Source organism: Ranitomeya variabilis, chromosome 1 (genome assembly GCF_051348905.1).
Source record: "Ranitomeya variabilis isolate aRanVar5 chromosome 1, aRanVar5.hap1, whole genome shotgun sequence".
Taxonomy (NCBI): Eukaryota; Metazoa; Chordata; class Amphibia; order Anura; family Dendrobatidae; genus Ranitomeya; species Ranitomeya variabilis.
Genome location: NC_135232.1, coordinates 907,263,642 through 907,283,806, shown reverse-complemented (window position 1 = coordinate 907,283,806; position 20,165 = coordinate 907,263,642). Strand labels below are relative to the sequence as shown.

The 20,165-nt window shown below is 44.3% G+C and overlaps 1 protein-coding gene across 1 annotated transcript in view; it reads right to left on the bottom strand.

Moving 5' to 3' along the window:
* ETNPPL (ethanolamine-phosphate phospho-lyase) overlaps nt 1-20,165 on the bottom strand; it is a 74,252-nt gene that overhangs the window by 39,546 nt on the left and 14,541 nt on the right. The window contains exons 2-3 of the mRNA XM_077278991.1: nt 4,290-4,408; nt 3,980-4,139 (exon numbers count right to left, since the gene is read on the bottom strand). Of these exons, the coding sequence (XP_077135106.1) occupies nt 3,980-4,139; nt 4,290-4,408 (279 nt within the window). The remainder of the gene's footprint in view (nt 1-3,979; nt 4,140-4,289; nt 4,409-20,165) is intronic.

The window sequence follows — 20,165 nt, the reverse complement described above, 5'->3', positions numbered from 1 at the left end:
TCACTTCCTTCCAGCCTGGGAGAGGATCTCATCCAGCATATGGATCCGGCAGATCGTAGGATCAGGCCTAAAACTAAAGTTTCACCACTGGCCTCCAAGAAGGTATATGCAGACCCCAGTACAATCCTCTCAGGAGAAACAAGACAGTCTGGAAGGAGAAGTAACATCACTCCTAGACAAACACGTCTTGGAGGAGGTTCCTATAGAGGAAAGAAGGGAAGGATTTTATTCCCCTCTTTTTCTCATAAAGAAACCAGACAACTCCTGGAGGACAATAATAAACCTAAAAGGCCTCAACAAATTTCTTGTAATACCATCATTCAAGATGGAGACCATAAAATCAGCGGTGAAACTTCTCTATCCCCAGTGTTACATGTCCGTCCTCGACCTCAAGGACGCTTATTATCACGTCCCAATCAGACAACAAGATCGTCGGTTTCTCAGAGTGGCAGTCCAGATGGGGTCCCAGCTGCGTCACTTCCAGTACAAGGCTCTGCCCTTTGGGATAGCAACAGCCCCACGGGTATTCACAAAACTGATAGCAGAGGTCACAGCTCATCTCAGAGAAAAAGACACTCTGATAATACCCTACCTGGACGACTTCCTGATAGTGGGGAAGAACTTTTCTCACTGTCAGGAACAGGTCAGGATAGTGATGGACACTCTTCAGACACTGGGATGGCAACTAAATCTCAAGAAGTCCAAGCTGGAGCCAGCTATGGTCCAGAATTTCCTGGGGATAACGGTAGACTCCGTGGCACAGGAGTGTCACCTCCCAGAAGGAAAAGAGGAAAAAATCAAACAAATGATTATGACCACTTTAAAAAAACCGGAAATGACTTTAAGAAGGGCCATGTCGGTGTTAGGATCCCTAACCTCCTGCATACCGGCAGTAAAATGGGCCCAGTTCCATGCAAGAGAACTGCAATGGTGTGTGCTGCAGAACGACCAGGAACTTCAGGGGCAGTTAGAGCAGAAGCTCACTCTCCCACTCTCTGTGCTCCAATCTCTCAGATGGTGGTTACAGATAGAGTCATCCCCGAGAGGAGTTCCCTGGACATTCACAGCCTCCAAGGTGATCACAACAGACGCCAGTCCGTGGGGGTGGGGAGCCCACTCAGACACACTATGGGTCCAAGACCCCTGGGCTCAAGAGGAGAAAGATCTATCCTCAAACGAGTGGGAGCTCCTAGCAATAGAAAAAGCGCTAGAGAGATTACTTCCTCACTTGGCAGGGCATCATGTGAGAGTCCTATCGGACAACCGAACAGCGGTCGCATATGTGAACCACCAGGGAGGCACCCGCTCTCGGGCTCTGATGCACGTAACCACAAGACTCATGTCTCTAGCCGAAAGGCACCTCCTGTCATTATCGGCCCTGCATATCCGAGGCGTGGACAACATAAAGGCAGACTTTTTAAGCAGGAACCACTTGAGGCAAGGAGAATGGTCCCTAAAAAAGTCCGTTTTTCAACGGATAGTGCGCATGTGGGGAAAACCCAAGATAGACCTCTTTGCCTCAAAAGTCAACAAGAAAGTCCAAAAGTTCTGCTCCCTGAACCCAGCAGACAGGCCGTTGGCAGTAGACGCCTTCAGCATAGAATGGACGTCAGGACTCCTGTATGCCTTCCCACCGATATGTCTAATCCCAGTGGTTCTGAGGAAGATCAGGGAGGACAAGGCCAGGGTAATTGTCATAGCTCCCTTCTGGCCGAAAAGACCGTGGTTTTACTGGCTGAGAGTGATGTCAGTGACGGACCCATGGGTTCTCCCGGAAGACCAGGACCTTCTAACGCAGGGTCCCTTCAACCACCCGCAGAACTCCGGGCTTCATTTGACAGCCTGGCATTTGAGCGGTCGTTACTAGAGGAAGAAGGGTTCTCAGCTGGGCTAATATCCACCTTGCTCAGCAGCAGAAAGCCAGTAACGACCAAGATCTATGGGAGAATATGGAAGAAATTCCTCTCCAGCTCAGGGCCAATACGGGAAGGGGAGGTCCCAATAGTGGCAATACTGGAGTTCCTGCAGAAGGGCTTAGATCTGGGGTTAGCTGTTAGTACCCTCAAAGTACACATTTCAGCCTTAGCAGCCCTATTTAACTGTGACCTGGCAAGTAATAGGTGGGTGGTGAGGTTTGTCCGAGCCTGTAGTAGAGCTGACTCTGTTCCATCTCCTACTCCTCCACCATGGGATCTAAATCTAGTGTTAACAGCCCTGACGGAAAGCCCCTTTGAGCCATTAAATACAACTTCTGATAAAATACTAACATTAAAAACAGCTTTGTTAGTGGCCCTTACATCAGCCCGTAGGGTGGGGGATTTACACGCGTTGTCAGCTGACCCCCCTTACACACAAATCATGGACGATAGGGTTGTATTAAAATTAGATCCGGCATATCTCCCCAAAGTGGTATCGAGATTTCATAGGGCTCAGGACATAACCCTACCCTCTTTCTGTCCCAATCCCAGTAACCAAAAAGAGGAGAGACTCCATTGCCTAGACGTTAGGAGATGTATCCTACAGTATCTAGAGGTGACAAAATCCTGGAGGAAGCATAGGGCTTTATTTGTTTCGTTCCAGGGGTCAAGGAAGGGCCTTAAAGCCTCAAAACAGACTATAGCTAGATGGGTGAGAGAGGCCATTATTCTAGCGTATAGTAGTGCAGGCAAGGTTGTTCCACAGGGTCTGAAAGCCCACTCCACGAGGGCCATGGCGACGTCGTGGGCGGAGAGAGCAGATGCTACCATCGACCAGATTTGTAAGGCGGCCACTTGGTCCTCTCCGTCTACGTTCTTTAAACATTATAGGCTAGACCTATCTGCTACCTCTGATCTCACATTTGGGAGAAGAGTGTTACAAGCAGTGATCCCTCCCTAAAGAGAATACAATCTCTGTAACTCTCTCGTGGTGCCGTCATGTATGATGGAAAAACACGGGTATTACATACCTGGTAATGTGTTTTTTCATGAGACATGACGGCACCCTTATATTCCCACCCTTTTGATCACGTCATTAGTTGGGTGCATTATTAGCATTATTTGTATTATACACTCCCTGGGGTATCGGTGAATAGAACCGTATAGGATGTATTATTTATGTGTACACTAACCAGCGGAGTTCCTCTCGTACTCTGTAAACAACTGATGTGGAGAGAGGAGCCGCCCCTTTTATCTTGAAGGTTTCCTGTCCTTGATGGGCGGATCCCCTCTCTCGTGGTGCCGTCATGTCTCATGAAAAAACACATTACCAGGTATGTAATACCCGTGTTTTGATGATATTCTAATTTTGTGAGAAGCACCTGTATACCACAAAACTTACAATTGTGGTGAAGCGACTTTGTGAAGCTTTTTGTTAAATTACGTTGATAATGCCAATAGAAATAATCCTATAACTATCTTCATTTAGTTTAGGCAGGTGTGGAAAAAAAGCTGAAAAGTATGAATTCTTTCAAAAATATAAGTACCATCTATGTGTCTGATTGACTCCAAATGTATTCTGCAGCAAGACAACGAGCCCAATTATACAGCCAATGTCATTAGGAACTTCAGTGTAAAGCAGAGCAAGGAGTCCTGGAAGTGATGTTATGGCCCTCATAGAGTCTTGATCTCAACAACATCAAATCTGTGTTGGACTTCATGAAGATGCTTTGCACAATCTAACATCCACAGAAGATCTGTGGTTAATTCTACAAGATGTTTGGAACAACCTCACTGCCAGCCTCCTTCAAAAATTGTCTGTAAATGTACCTAGACGAACTGATGCGTTGATGCTGTTTAAACGCAAAGATTGGTCACACCAAATATTGGATGATTTCGATTTTTCTTTTGTTCATTAACTTTTCATTTTGCTAATTGATAAAAATAAACTATTTTGATTTTTTTAATGCATTCTTACTTTGCCATGTGTTTATCATTATTACAAATATGTTATCAAAATATCTGGTATGTTGAGAAACTTGAAATATTATGATCAACCATACCCTGAGTTCACAAAGTAGCAAACAGACAGCTTCTCAGGCAGGGTCGCTGTTAGGCGTTCAGCGTACTGGACAAGGTTGTCATGTAGGAATCTAGAGTTTGTATTGAGTAGCTCCATCTGCTTCACTGCAGCCTTTGTCACCTCGGGATGACTATGTCCAACTGCAAGTGAGGAAAGAAATGCATTATTCACAAGCGAGTTCTGCCAAAAGCACACAATGATCCAATGAGATCATACTAACAGTTGTGTTAGACAGTCTAGTGTGTATATGTGTAGATTGACTTACCCTTATATATAATTGATAGACTTACCATGAGCAACATTATTTATGCAGTCCAGATATCTTTCTCCTTTCTCATCAAACATGTACTGCCCTTTTGCACAAACAATCTTAATTGGATCTTTTGCAAAAAATACCTTGCAGGATGGTCTGAAAGGGAATAAATATTATAATTAAAGACCCTATTATCTATGCTGCTCTCTGATATAAAGAATACAATATTTTCTTCGGAATTCTAGAGTCAGTAAAAACCATACCACTCTTTCCAAAAGTGTTAGATGTCCAAAGGCTTGCTCGTTGCTAAGGTAAGTTCTGGGGCAGACGACACGAACCCTATGAGATGGTACATGGCGTCTATAATACTGTGTGGTGCCCATGTGATTGCTTTTAGGGAAGAGTTGCTTCATAGCATGACATACATATAAAATTGGATGCATATTGGGGAAAAATATATGAGCCTATAACAATATACGGGCACTGTATTACAACTCTGTATAGCATGGATACATCCTGGGGCGGATGATAATGAGAGCACTCTGTGCTATTTTCTGGGGCATGGACCTTGGGAGAGGGAGATTGCCCTCATTATAATAGTTTTTGCTAACATTGTTGGTGGTGGTCTACATTGCCGGGCAAGGGGTGTTCCTGCAGCTCCACTGCTTGCAATAGAGAATCTACAGGTGGTGCTTTCTCTATGACTCGGCAAAAAGCAAGAAGTGGTCGGCACTCCGTGTTACAGTGTGACGCTGGTGGAGGAAGTATAAATGGAAAGGCAAAGAATCCAAGCACTCGCATATTGAGGAGTAGCTGTTTTATTGCAATCAAAGCAAATCCATAGATGTTTCAGCCCATCCCTGGCTTGTATCAAAGCTTTCTCTATGAATCAACCTTGACAATTATGTAATTTAGCAGGTACCCACTGGCCACCGAAGGAAGGAAGGAAGCAGAGCTGCAGAGATTGTTTGGAGAGGTGATTCTTCTTTTTTTCAAATTTAAATTGAATGAATGGAGATATGGGAGAGGACAAGTACTATAAGGAATTGGAGGTATGAGAGGAGATGTGGAAGTATAAAAACGAGGGAGTGGGTGCTGGGAAAGAGGACATGAAAGTAAAAACTGGGAGTAGGGGCTGGGAAAGAGGACATGAAAGTAAAAAGTGGGAGTAGAGGCTGGGAAAGAGGACATGAACGTAAAAAGTGAGAGTGGGGAATGGGAAGGGGGCCATGAAAATATAATGAATTAGGTTAGGGGAGCAGCAGGAGAACAGTGGTGGGGGGCTGAAGATGCAGGAGAGTGATTGGTAAAGAGTTGGGGGAACAAGTGGCTAATTAATATATATTTTTTTGGCCTAGAGAAAAATGGCTAATTTTACATGTAGTGTGTGTGTGGGGGGCACAATGCTGACATTAATTTACATTATTAATGGTGGCTTGCATAATGGCTAATTATTAGTGACTAGATGGTGGCCCGATTCTAACGCATCGGGTATTCTAGAGTATGCATGTCCACGTAGTATATTGCCCATTTACGTAGTATATTGCCCAGCGACATAGTATACAGCACAGCGACGTAGGATATTGCGCAGCTACGTAGTATATTGCACAGAGCCACATAGTATATTGCACAGCTTTGTAGTATATTGCCCAGCCTTGTAGTATATTGCCCAGCCACGTAGTATATTGCCCAGCCACGTAGTATATTGCCCAGCCACGTAGTATATTGCCCAGCCTTGTAGTATACAGCAGAGCCACGTAGGATATTGCCCAGCGACGTAGTATATTACCGAGGCATGTATAGGGCCAAAAAATAAACATACTCACCTAACGATCCGAGGGCCCCTTGTAGTGTATCATACTCACCATTCTTGTCGCTGCTCCTCTGCGTCCTGCCTCTTCTCTTCCTGGGATCCTGTGCAGATGGTAGTGCTCGGCTTCAGGAAAATGGCCGCTGGATGCTGCGCGTGCGCAGATCGAGATCGCGGCGGCCATTTTCCTGAAGCCGAGTTCCATTGCAAGTGCCAGGGCTGGTGGGAGCAGGACCTATGAAGACGTCGCGGTCACATGACCATGACGTCACGGCAGGTCCTTGCCGCACACCAGCCCTGGGACGGGACCGCACCGCAAGCTGACGCTTGTAATGGAGCGGTCCGGGGAGCGTGGCGAGGAGCGAGAAAGGCGGCGGAGGGTGAGTATAGCAGGTTTTTTTTTTTTATTTATTATTTTTAACATTACATTTTGTACTATTGATGCCGCATAGGCAGTGTCAATAGTACAAAGTTGGGGACACACAGGGTTAATAGCAGCGGTAACAGAGTGCGTTACCCGCGGCATAATGCGGTCCGTTACCGCCGGCATTAACCCTGTGTGAGCGGTGTATGCGGGCGCCGGCAGTGAGTGCGGGGAGTAAGCGGCCATTTTTTTCTGGACTGTGCGCGTCGCTGATTGGTCGCGGCAGCCATGACAGGCAGCTGCCGAGACCAATCAGTGAACGAATAACGGTGACAGACAGAAGGACAGACGGAAGTACCCTTAGACAATTATATAGTAGATGAGCGAGTGTACTCGTTGCTCGGGTTTTCCCGTGCACGCTCGGGTGACCTCCGAGTATTTGTTATTGCTTGGAGATATAGTTTTCATTGCCTCAGTTGCATGATTTACGGCTTCCAGATACGCTGAATACATGTGAGGAATGCCTGTTTGTTAGGGAATTCCGACATGTATTCAACGTATCTGGAAGCCGTAAATCATGCAACTGAGGCGATGAAAACCTTATCTCTGAGCAATAACAAATACTCGGAGATCACCTGAGCGTGCTCGGGAAAACCCGAGCAACGAGTATACTCGCTCATCACTGCTAATTATGTTAATGGTGGGTGCATATCTGCATCGACGCAGTGTAAGGGAATATGTATTCTTGAAAAAAAAATTGTATACAGTATATGTGACTTTTTTTCTGGCAAGTGATCAGTGCAGCAAACACTACAGGAATGTATCACAACTTTAAAACACTGACATAAAAGTTTGACAAGATGGAGAGGAAGCAATGAAAATGAGTCTAATCAGTGTTAAGTTACTGGATGACTGACCGGCAGCACCAAACGACCGCCACTCAGTAAACCTTACCCAATTGGCGGTCATTTAATAGCCTCTTCCACAGGCAGCTTGTAGTAAATGATGTGCACTGAGCGATCTGTAATAAATCATTCAGTCTGCATAGGCTGCCACAGTTCTTGGCAGTGCGATTCCTGTTTACACAGGATGCTGTCCTACGCAAAAGATAATCCCACCTGATGAACGAGTGTTTTCCTTGTTCATCGGTTGATCAGCAGCCTGGATAATCATGTAACAATCATTCTTAAGCTAGCTCATCAAGCATGGTGGCTCAATGGTTAGTACTGTTGCTTTTCACCGCTGGCGGTCCTGGGTTCAAATCCCACCAAGGACAACATTCGCAAGGAGTTTGTGTGATCTCCCCATGTTTGTGTTTTCTCTCACATTCTAAAGCTAACAACACTATAGAGCATTGCTTAGATTAGATGTAAGCATATGGGACCTGATTCACCATTTGCATTTTTAAATCACTTTTCATATTTGTTTTGTGGTATTCTTTGTGCCAGTTTTTCAAAAATAGCGTATGCAGTCTATATTTCTATCTGTTACCTTTTTTGTTATTTTTTAGCACAAAAAAGTTTCATGGCAAAAAAAATTGCAGCAGTTTTGCGACTTTTTGAAACGTTGTTAATTAATGAATCAGGCAAAAACATCACAAAATATTAACCTCAGCCCACAATGAAGACCTAAAAAGATACAAAAAATGCAAAACAGGCAACCACATATTAAAGGGAACCTGTCACCCCCCTCAGGCGTTTTTAACTAAAAGAGCCATCCTGTGCAGCACTAATGCTGCATTCTGTCAAGGTGGCTCTTTTAGTTGGGGTCCCTGCCAACGCTGAACTATTCATTTTTAGAATTTGCCTTTCCTACCTGTAGTTTGTGAGGGGGGCATATCTTTCGCCCCCCGACACAGGCGCCTCCCAGCCATCACACAGGGCCTCCGTGTCCAGCCCCACCTCCACTTCATTAACGTCCCGGGCACCTGCGCTGTAAGTTTTTTTTTTCAGGCATGCGCAGTTTGCGCTGCCCTTCGAGTCCCATCACATGATGGGAACTTACAGCGCAGGCGCCGGGGACGTTAATGAAGGAAGTAACTTTCCATTTTTGTCTTGTGACATTCATTCTCATTTTTTGTGCCAAATTCTTCAAAATTGCGCATGCAGTTAATGAATTTGCTGCTTATTCAAAAATGGTCTTTTTTCTGCCCTGAGCTATTTTTTGCAACTGTTTAGTGCAAAAGTCTAACGTTTTGTAAAATGCAAATTACTGGTGCACTTAAAAATACACCAGAGGGGATTGGAGTGGAGTTGCACCAAAGTTTTGAAACGTCACAATTGATGAATCAGGAAAATCATCTAGAATCACTAAACTCTCCCCACAAAGCCAAAAGCTAAAACAGACCTAAAAAATGATGCGAATAGAATAATGAATTAGGTGTAGACAAAAAAAAGCAAAACCACGCTAATCTAGGCAAAAACAGGCACAAGGGCAATAATGAATCAGGGCTTAAGTAATTTTGTGTTTATACAGTAAGTGCCACAATGCCAAGCTATCTCTGGGCTTTACTTCCTGAGGAAACAATGAAACCGAAATAGAAGAGCATAAATATTACTAGTAGTGACAATACATAACGTATTTCGTCTCCTCTCACTACATAACGTTTCTCGTCTCCTCTCACTATAGAACGTCTCTCGTCTCCTCTCACTTTCAGACTCTGAATACTTTTAGCCCTTTATCCTGGTGCATGCAAAACCAGTTCAGACTGGTCGAAGGGCACTAAACAACTGTAATCAGCTGTCACAGAAGATAATGACTAGACAGAAACTGTAGTCTTTCTCTAATAACAGGACATTTGCTAGAGACCAGTCCAAAAGTTTTATCCAAAATTTCCACTTTTGTTGACAGCAGAACTTTTCATTAAACTTCTGAACAAGAAAAACATGCAAAAAAAAAAACGAGGCACTGACTTCATCTTATTGTGACAAGTTTCCATGATGATTTGTACTGTACGTGTTTTTTACACTTTCTTTTATGTGTTAGGAATAGATGTCAGACAGGTTGAACACATCAGCCTTCCGCAGTTCTGTCACTGTTGACAGCAAGACTTTACTTTTGACAGTTACTTTTGACAGTTTGTAGCAATATTCTTGCTGTAAAAAGACTTAAAGGTGTTTTATGGGACTATTTTTTTTTCATGGGACTAAAAATTGACAGGCAGGCAGATGCTAAGTATCTGTCTGTTCTGCCTGCTGCCTGCTCAGAGCAATCACAGACTTCTCCTGCCAGCGATTTAGGTGCTTCATGTCAACAGAGCAGCTCTTCCTTTTCCAGGCTGCTCTGTCAACGGGGAGTGACTGCCGGCTTTATGGTGATTGACATCCATTCCTGCAGTTATACAGCAGGGACATGACTAATGATCAGCATGACAATGACAGTGATGCCCAATCCACAGAGCAGAGGGGTAGATAAGCAGCTGCTCTGTCGAGGTGATGTCACCGGAAGAAGCAGAATCGCTGGCAGGAGCGGTCCATGACTGCTGTGAGCCAGCAGAGATCAGCACCAGGCTCAACATGCAGGTAGTTAACAACTACCTGCCTGTTAGTTCTAAGGCTTATAACAAAAAAAAATATTCCTAGATAACCTCTTTAAGCTGCATTTACACTGAATTATAATTATAAACGAGCATTCTTAAAACTGCTGAGTTTATGATTATCTTGCAGTGTAAACAGGCTGCAGATCCCCGAATGAATAAGCAAAATACTCGTTTATAAGATGAATTGATCTTTTTCATTGCACAAAAAGAAATCGTTCTCATCGGTGCATTGACCTGTGTAAACAGGACTTGAGCTACCGAGAACCATGACAGCCTATTTGTACTGACGATCTATTACAGATCGCTTAGTGTGCATAATTTTCTTTGGTCTAGACATGCATTTAAATGACTGCTGATCGGTAAAGGTTTTGTATCATGCTGTCAGTCGGCCCATGTAGACAGACCCTTAGAAGGTACCACAACAGACCCCATTATAAATCTATGGGCATTGCATGCTGTTTGAATTCATAGCAAGACTAGTTTGGCAGGTGTGAATGAAGAGTAAATGAAGCAGCAGTACTCAATGTCAAGCTGCAGTCACAAAAGCAAACAAGAACTTAGGATGTACAATGGAGGAAATACGTATTTGATCCCTTGCTGATTTTGTAAGTTTGCCCACTGACAAAGACATGAACAGTCTATAATTTTAAGGGTAGGTTAATTTTAACATTGAGAGATAGAATATCAAAAATAAAATCCAGAAAATCACATTGTATAAATTATATAAATTTAGTTGCATTTTGCAGTGAGAAATAAGTATTTGTTCCCGCTACCAACCATTAACAGTTCTGGCTCCTACAGACCAGTAAGACGCTCCGAATCAACTCGTTATCTGTATTAAAGACAGCTGTCTTACATAGTCACCTTTATGAAAGACTCCTGTCCCCAGACTCAATTAATCAGTCAGACTCTAACTTCTACAACATGGGCAAGACCGAAAGAGCTTTATAAGGATGTCAGGGACAAGATCATAGATCTGCGCAAAGCTGGAATGGGCTACAAAACCATACGTAAGATGCTGGTTGAGAAGGAGACAACTGTTATTGCAATAGTAAGAAAATAGAAGAAATACAAAATGACTGTCAATCGAAAATCGATCAGGGCACCATGCAAAATGTCACCTTGTTGGGTATCCTTGATCATGAGGAAGGTGAGAGGTCAGCCTAAAACTACACGGGAGAACTTGTTAATGATCACAAGGTAGCTGGGACCACAGTCACCAAGAAAACCATTGGTAACACATTATCCTGAAAAGGTTTAAAATCCTGCAGTGCCTGCAAGGTTCCCCTGCTCAAGAAGGCACATGTGTAGGCCCATCTGAAGTTTGCCAATGAACACCTGAATTATACTGTGAGTGATTGGGAGAAGGTGCTGTGGTCAGATGAGACAAAAATTGAGCTCTTTGGCATTAACTCAACTCGCCGTGTGTGGAGGAAGAGAAATGCTACCTATGACCCAAAGAAAACCATCCCCACTGTCAAGCATGGAGGAGGAAACATTATGTTTTGTGGGTGCTTCCCTACTAAGGGCACAGGACTACTTCACTGCATCAATGGGAGAATGGATGGAGCCATGTACCGCAAAATCCTGAGTGACAACCTCCTTCCCTCCGCCAGGACATTAAAAATGGGTCATGGCTGAGTCTTCCAGAAAGACAATGACCCAAAACATACAGCCAAGGCAACAAAGGAGTGGCTGAAAAAGAAGCACATTCATTAAGGTCATGGAGTGGCATAGCCAGTCTCCAGACCTTAATCCCATAGAAAACTTATGAAGGAAGTTGAAGCTCCAAGTTGCCAAGCGACAGCCTCAAAATCTTAATTGTTTAGAGATGATTTGCAAAGAGGAGTAGACTAAAATTCCTCCTGACATGTGCGCAAACCTCATCATCAACTAAAAAAAGTCTGACTGCTGTGCTTGCCAGCAAGGGTTTTGCCACCAAGTATTAAGTCTTGTTTGCCAGAGGAATCAAATACTTATTTCCCACTGCAAAATGCTAATAAGTTTATATAATTTATACAATGTGATTTTCTGGATTTTATTTTGATACTCTATCTCTCAATGTTAAAATTAACCTAGTCTTAAAATTATAGACTGTTTATGTCTTTGTCAGTGGACAAACTTACAAAATCAGCAAGGGATCAAATAGTTATTTCCCCACTGCATAAAAAGAGAGATAAGATCCCGCGATCCCAACGTATTATTACCTCTTTATAAATCACTGGTGAGGCCACATCTAGAATATGCAATCCAGTTTTGGGCTACACATTTTAAAAATGATATTCAGAAGTCAGTTCAAAGGCGGGCATCTAGATTATTACAAGGGATGGAAGGCCTCTCCTATGATGTGACGTTGGAATAGTTGGGCTTGTTTAGCTTAGAAAAAAAGACGCCTCAAAGGGCATCTCATTTACATGTATAATACATGTGTGATCAGTACAAAGGACTTTTGCATAACTTTTTCCTTCCAAAGATCACACTAAGGACCATAGGGCACTCATAATGGGTGGAAAAAAAGGCAATTCCGACAGCTAAATAGGAAAGGCTTCTTTACAGTTAGGGCAGTCAGACTGTGGAATGCCCTACCACAAGACGTAGTAATGGCAGACACTATAACAGCTTTTAAAAAAGGGTTGGGCGATTTCCTCGATTCACATAACATTGCGGATTATACTTAAAGGGAGGGTGCCGTGATTTTAGTTTTTGTATTAATAATTATTGATTATACAATCAATTATTTTTAATACAAAAGTAAATGTACCTCTTTCATACTTTTTTATTTATTCACTTTTACATTCACCACTGGAGGCCGCCATTTTCATTAGTGTGGGTGTAAGTGTCTGGGCACGACACTTGCACTCCTCACTTACGGCAGCCATGGACATAGGAGCCAACGGTCGGGCTCCGACCTCATCTCCTCCTGCCTCTCAGCTGTGACTTGGCCACGCCCACTGAGCTGCCACGTCACAGCTGTGAGAGGAGATCGCGGCCATTTTGTTTATTTCCCTCTGCCATCGCACACACAGCTCAGTGCGTGCGATGGCAGAAGCTGCTGCTGGGAGAAGCTGCTGCCGAGCGTCCAGGGTAAGTATCTGCAGCGAGGAGCTGTGATTGCAGCCTGTACTTAGTATTACATTACAGGCTGCAATCACTGCCGACCTGTTCAGAGCACAGCAGGGAGATCGTCGCACTGCTCTGCCCTGAACATGACTCAGCACTTCCTGGTAGAGGAAAGAAGGTAAGTACAGAGTTTTTATTTTCTTATGCATCTACCACTGCTACCAGCCCCTATATAGCACTTAGCACTGCCTGCCTGCCTCTGTATACCACTGCCTGCCTCTGTATACCACTGCCTGCCTCTGTATACCACTGCCTGCCTCTGTATACCACTGCCTGCCTGCCTCTGTATACCACTGCCTGCCTGCCTCTGTATACCACTGCCTGCCTGCCTCTGTATACCACTGCCTGCCTCTGTATACCACTGCCTGCCTGCCTCTGTATACCACTGCTACCTGCCTGCCTGCCTCTGTATACCACTGCCTGCCTGCCTCTGTATACCACTGCCTGCCTCTGTATACCACTGCCTGCCTCTGTATACCACTGTCTGCCTGCCTCTGTATACCACTGCCAGCCTGCCTCTGTATACCACTGCCTGCCTGCCTCTGTATACCACTGTCTGCCTGCCTCTGTATACCACTGTCTGCCTGCCTCTGTATACCACTGCCTGCCTCTGTATACCACTGCCTGCCTCTGTATACCACTGCCTGCCTCTGTATACCACTGCCTGCCTGCCTCTGTATACCACTGCCTGCCTCTGTATACAACTGCCTGCCTCTGTATACCACTGCTGCCTGCCTCTGTATACCACTGCCTGCCTGCCTCTGTATACCACTGCCTGCCTGCCTCTGTATACCACTGCCTGCCTGCCTCTGTATACCACTGCCTGCCTGCCTCTGTATACCACTGTCTGCCTGCCTCTGTATACCACTGCCAGCCTGCCTCTGTATAACACTGCCTGCCTCTGTATACCACTGCCTGCCTGCCTCTGTATACCACTGCCTGCCTGCCTCTGTATACCACTGCCTGCCTGCCTCTGTATACCACTGCCTGCCTGCCTCTGTATACCACTGTCTGCCTGCCTCTGTATACCACTGTCTGCCTGCCTCTGTATACCACTGCCTGCCTCTGTATACCACTGCCTGCCTGCCTCTGTATACCACTGCCTGCCTCTGTATACCACTGCCTGCCTGCCTCTGTATACCACTGCCTGCCTGCCTGCCTCTGTATACCACTGCCTGCCTGCCTCTGTATACCACTGCCTGCCTGCGTATACCACTGCCTTAGATACACGGCTCAGCAGTCAGTATCACAGGACAGGATTAGATACACGGCTCAGCTGTCGGTATCACACAGGACAGGATTAGATACACGGCTCAGCTGTCAGTATCTAATCCTCTCCTATGCACTCCTCTCCCCCCCGCGTGTCTTTCCTCAATGTGGTTTATTATTTTTGTTGTGGGAGATGAGGGAGTCGAGGATTATGCATTCGGTATGGATTAAAAAAGATTAATAAAGGACTTTATTCTGGCCGAGTCTTTATTTACAATACAACTATAGGATTAGTAATGGATGGGTGCCTTATAGACGCCTCTCCATTACTAAGCCGTGGGCTTGATGTCACCGGACAATATGAAGGTGACATTAACCCCACAAATATGAACCCCACTTGCTACCGCTACAGGGTAAGTGGAAATTGCCAGGCAAAGCGCCAGAAAAGGCGCATGTAAAAGGCGGCTGAGAGCTGATGTTTTTAGCCTGGGGGGGACAATATACATGGCCCCTTCCTAGGCTATTAATGTCAGCCCGCAGCTGTCTGCATAATATTTGATGGTTATTAATTATAGGGGGCCCCACGTCTTTTTTTGGGGGGTGTCCCCCATTTTAATAGCCAGTAAAGGCTATAAGTACAGTTGTGAGCGTGTGAGTGTGAGCACACCCTCTCACCCACAGACCAGTACACTGCTCTCCTGAAATACTGTGCTCCTGTCACCCTGCTCCTTCCACCATACGTCTCTCACCTCCCTAGAGCAGCACAATACCATATGGATCACGTATAATGCCGCTATATATATTTATCACATAATACTCCCATAAAGACCACACATTATGCCGGGATATTATATATATAATATCACACATTATGCCGCCAAGTATTGTGTGATCTATGTGACGGTATTATATGAGATCTATATGGCAATATTATGTTTGATCAGTGTTGTGGAATGATGTAAAAACTATATGACGGTGGTATATGAGAACTATATTGTGGGATTATGTGTGATCTATGTGGAAGTACTAGGTGAGAATTATATGGCGGTATTATTTGTGATCTATATGGTGGTATGTGAGAACTGTATGACAGTATTGTGTGATCTATTTGATAGTATTGTGCGTGATGTATATGGCGGTATTATGTGTGATCTATATGGTGGCATTATGTGAGAACACTATGGCGGTATTATGTGAGAACTCTATGGCAGTATTATCTTCAGAAAGCGGACCCATTCTATGGTGGTTGTGGCTGAGCACCTGCACGTGGGTCTGGGGTAATAGAGGGGGCAGCATGACCTTCAGTTAGGTGCAGTCAGGGCTGGTGATGCAGCTGAAGAGAGGGGTCTCATTTTTATCGTTACTATATGGCTACATTTCCTTCCCAGCATCACCCCGGACTGCGCCTGACGTCTCGCTTTCACACATCGCCAGGACAGGATGGAGAAGACAGGATCTGAGGAGGGGAATGGGGTCTTTGCATGCAAAGTCTGGATCAGAACAGGCCATCAATCCGCAGAAATGTTTCCTGGATTTCTGTGGAGCAGACGGTCCATCCATGTGTATAAAAGACAGCACTCTATGTACAATCCCTGGCTGCTCCGCGCACTGAACATGGTGCCCCTCCATAGACCAGCACACTGCTCTCCTGAAATACTCTGTGCTGCTGTCACCCTGCTCCTCCACCATATATCTCCCTCTGTGACCCCCATAGACCAGCACACTGCTCTCCTGAAATACTCTGTGCTGCTGTCACCCTGCTCCCTCCACCACATATCTCCCTCTGTGACCCCCATAGACCAGCACACCGCTCTCCTGAAATACTCTGTGCTGCTGTCACCCTGCTCCCTCCACCATTTGTCTCCCAGAATCCTTGCTGCCTGCCATCCTCGGTGACTGTCTACTTGTCAGTATAAGGCTGCCGTCACACTAGCAGTATTTGGTCAGTATTTTACCTCAGTATTTGTAAGCCAAAACCAGGAGTGGGTGATAAATGCAGAAGTGGTGCATATGTTTCTATTATACTTTTCCTCTAATTGTTCCACTCCTGGTTTTGGCTTACACATACTGAGGTAAAATACTGACCAAATACTGCTAGTGTGACAGCAGCCTTACTCTGCAGTCACCAACAAAATGGCTTCTCACTGGGTTCCTGAATATCATCCTCTTATCCCTTAGCAAACACCCAGAAGGGAAGGAGAGGAGACATCACACACGTCAGCAGACTCCGCCCATAATTACTGCAGTGCTGTAATGTGAGCTAGTTGTACACTAGGTTTTTCTGAAATTTCAGCAGCTGCTCCCCCTAGTGTTTAAAAGTGGAAATTCCAAAACTTTTCAAATTATTTTTCATATTTTACTAAATTATGAACAAATGAAAATATTTTTTAAGAAAATTTAAACATTAATTCTTTACATTTTTACAATTGCTGTAAAAAAAATTTTTTTTTATGGCACCTTCCCTTTAAATTTGTGACAAATGTACAATTGGTGGAGAAAGGTTGAACTTTATCGACCTAGTTCTTTTTTCAACCTATATAACTATGTAACTATTTATGTAACTATGAAAGATAAAGAATGCTAATTTGTTTGAAAGGTCTTATATTTTCATTATTCTAGATTATTAGAGACATTACAGATTAACAAATCAATTTGTTAATCACTGAACAAGAACCCTGTGAATCGCCTCATGCCTGCCAGATTTCCTGGTGTCTGATTTCTAGTACTGAGGCTTCGTCATCATTGTGACATGATGCACATTTGATGTTATGGTGGGCTTGCTTTTCAGAAGAGGCACCCAGGAAGCTGCAGGTAGGAGGTTAACAGCCACAGAATATTGATGTGGCCACTAGACCATGGTTCTGCGTATTAATCTGCTCATTAGGGAAGAACAGACCTGTGGAAGTTTGGGTTCTGGTACTCGACCCGAACTTTAGTCCAACGTTTGGTTTGGGTCCCAGAACTGTATCCAAACTTGAACCAGAACCTGAACTCCATTATAAACAATGGAGATCTGAGAAAATAAATCTCTCTCCCGTTCTCTCACTCTCCCCTCCCAGACTTCACCCGCAACTCTGAACATTACAAAGGAGTTCCAGGGAAAGTCCGTGTTGGGCGTTTAGCACCGGACACTAACTGTCCAGTACGAAGGCCAAACTTTTATGTTCGGCTTCACACATCTCTACCACTCATCTCTGATAGATATTTTTGTTATTTAATCTTTTATTTATTTTAAGATATGAAATGAATAAAATCATCCTTGCCATCATCGTGCAATGCTATAATAGCTATTCTTGTTAATTCAAATTGTCTGGGTCATCTACACCCGTGATGACTCTAGATGTTAATGAATTTGTAAAGCACTGGCAGAAGTGATGACAGATGTCTTGAGGAGGTATGGGAACAATAGCTAGGGCAGTCAAAAAGCCTACATCAATTTGAACTTTTAGGCTGGGATCACAGGAGCATATAGTCTTTCATGCGAGAGAATTGGGCAGATTATGCTAATTATGCTAATGTCACTGGGATCAAACTGTCCGAGTTTGATCAGTGTCATGTAGTGTGATTCAATTCTCTCGCATGAAAGAATCACATCACAGGTTTGGAGAACTTCATTTCTCCATCTTCTCCATTGCCTGTGATCTGTGTGTGCTCTGCCAAAATTCTGCAGAGCCGGCATTGGAAGAGGACAGGTGCTTTTCCACAACTATGCAAGTTTTAAAATATGGAAATGAAAAGGTAATATTACACATAATTTGTATCACAAGTCCATAAAAGTCCAATCTATCAAAATAAATATAATATAATATTCGTTTGAAAACAAAATCAAAATGCCAGATTTGCATTTTTTCAGTTACCGGAGTTCACAAACAAATGCAATAAAAAGTGATCAATAAGGTATATGAACCCCAAAATTATATCAATAAACACATCAGAATGGAATGCAAAGAAACAATTTCTACACAGCTCCAAAGTCCAAACATAAAAGTGAAAGCTACAGCTCTCAGAAAATGGCAGCATAAACAAACATTTTTTTTCTTCAACTTTCAGAATTTTTTTCATTGCTAAAATAATAAAAATTTGTATTTCTATAGCGCCATCATATACTGTCGCACTTTATAATTCAGAAAGTACTTGTGCAGACAATAAAGATATTGCAGAGTAACACATAATTCAACACATTCCAAGGAATGAGGGCCGTGCTCACAAGCTTATAATCTATGCTATATAAGGGCTGTCCCACATGTCCAGATAATTCCGGTACCGGAAAAAATCGGTACCGGAGTTATCCGTGTCCGTGTGCCCGTGAGCTCACGTAGGCCATACGTGCGGCACACGTGTGCCGCCCATGTGCCGAGTGGGTACCACACGGAGCGTGTGGTACCCACGCGTGTGGTACACTGCATCGTGCTGAAGCCGCGATTCATATCTTCTGTGCAGCAGCGTTTGCTGCATAGAAGATATGAATAATAGTGTTTAAAAGAAAGATCTATCTGTGCGCCACCCTCCCACCCCCTGTGCGCCCCCCCCGCTGTTCTGAAAATACTCACCCGCTTCCCTCGTTGGCTGTCGATGCTTCCTGGTCTGACCGCGCCTTCTACTGTATGCGGTCACGTGGGGCCGCTCATTTACAGTCATGAATAGGCGGCTCCACCCCTATGGGAGGTGGAGCCACCTATTCATGACTCTAATCGGCGGCCCCACGTGACTGCATACAGTAGAAGGGGCGGCCAGCACAGAACACTGCGAGGGAGGCGGGTGAGTATTTTCAGAACAGCGGGGGGGCGCACAGGGGGTGGGGGGGGCGCACAGGGGGTGGGAGGGCGGCGGACACATAGATCTTTCTTTTAAACACTATTATTCATATCTTCTATGCAGCAAACGCTGCTGCAGAGAAGATATGAATGGCGGCTTCAGCACCATGTGGGGGGGACACCGCTTACTGTAGCGCTGTCTCCTGCACGCCACACGGACTGCACATGGAGAAGGTCCGTGTGTGGTCCGTGTTTTACACGGACCCATTGACTTTAATGGGTCCGTGTAATACGTGCGCTCCCACGAACACTGACATGTCTCCGTGTTTGGCACACGGAGACACGGTCCGCAAAAAATCAATGACATCTGCACAGATGCATTGATTTTAATGGGTCTACGTGTGTCAGTGGCTCCGGTACGTGAGGAAACTGTCACCTCACGTACCGGAGCCACTGACGTGTGAAACCGGCCTAAAAAAATGTTACTAGTATGATTTCGCTGTAATTATACTGACAAGGGGAATCATATTGCCCAATTAATTTTACTGCATAAACAATGCTGTATAAGCAAAACCTGAAAAATGATGGCCGAACTGCAGTTATTTTTATTTCACCTCTCATGGAATTATTTTCCTGTTTTCTAGTACTTGATACAATAACATTTATGTTGTCATTCAAAAATACAACTCGTCCTGCAAAAATCAAACTCCTATACGGCTATAATGATGGAAACATAAAAAACGTATCACTCTTGGAAGACAGGGAGGAAAAATCGAAAGCACAGAAGGGAAAACAAAAAAAATTGTCTCAAAGGGGTTAAATCATGCAAAACAACCTGGAAAATCCTACCCTGCCAAAGTATGAATAATAGTGAAAATGAAAACACACTAATAAATGTCTACATGTGAGCATACAGTACACTTACAGAAAATACAGGACACAGATATGGGTTAGGGGAATTACAGAAATCTCAGAATGATTTTTAAAAAAAGTTTCCAGGACTTAAAGAGAACTTGTCACATTGTGCAGGCAGCCTGATCTGTGGACAGCCTGACACATTGCTGGTTTGGCATGTCAGAGGCTCTTCAAATGTGACAAGGCATCCGCAATTTATTCCA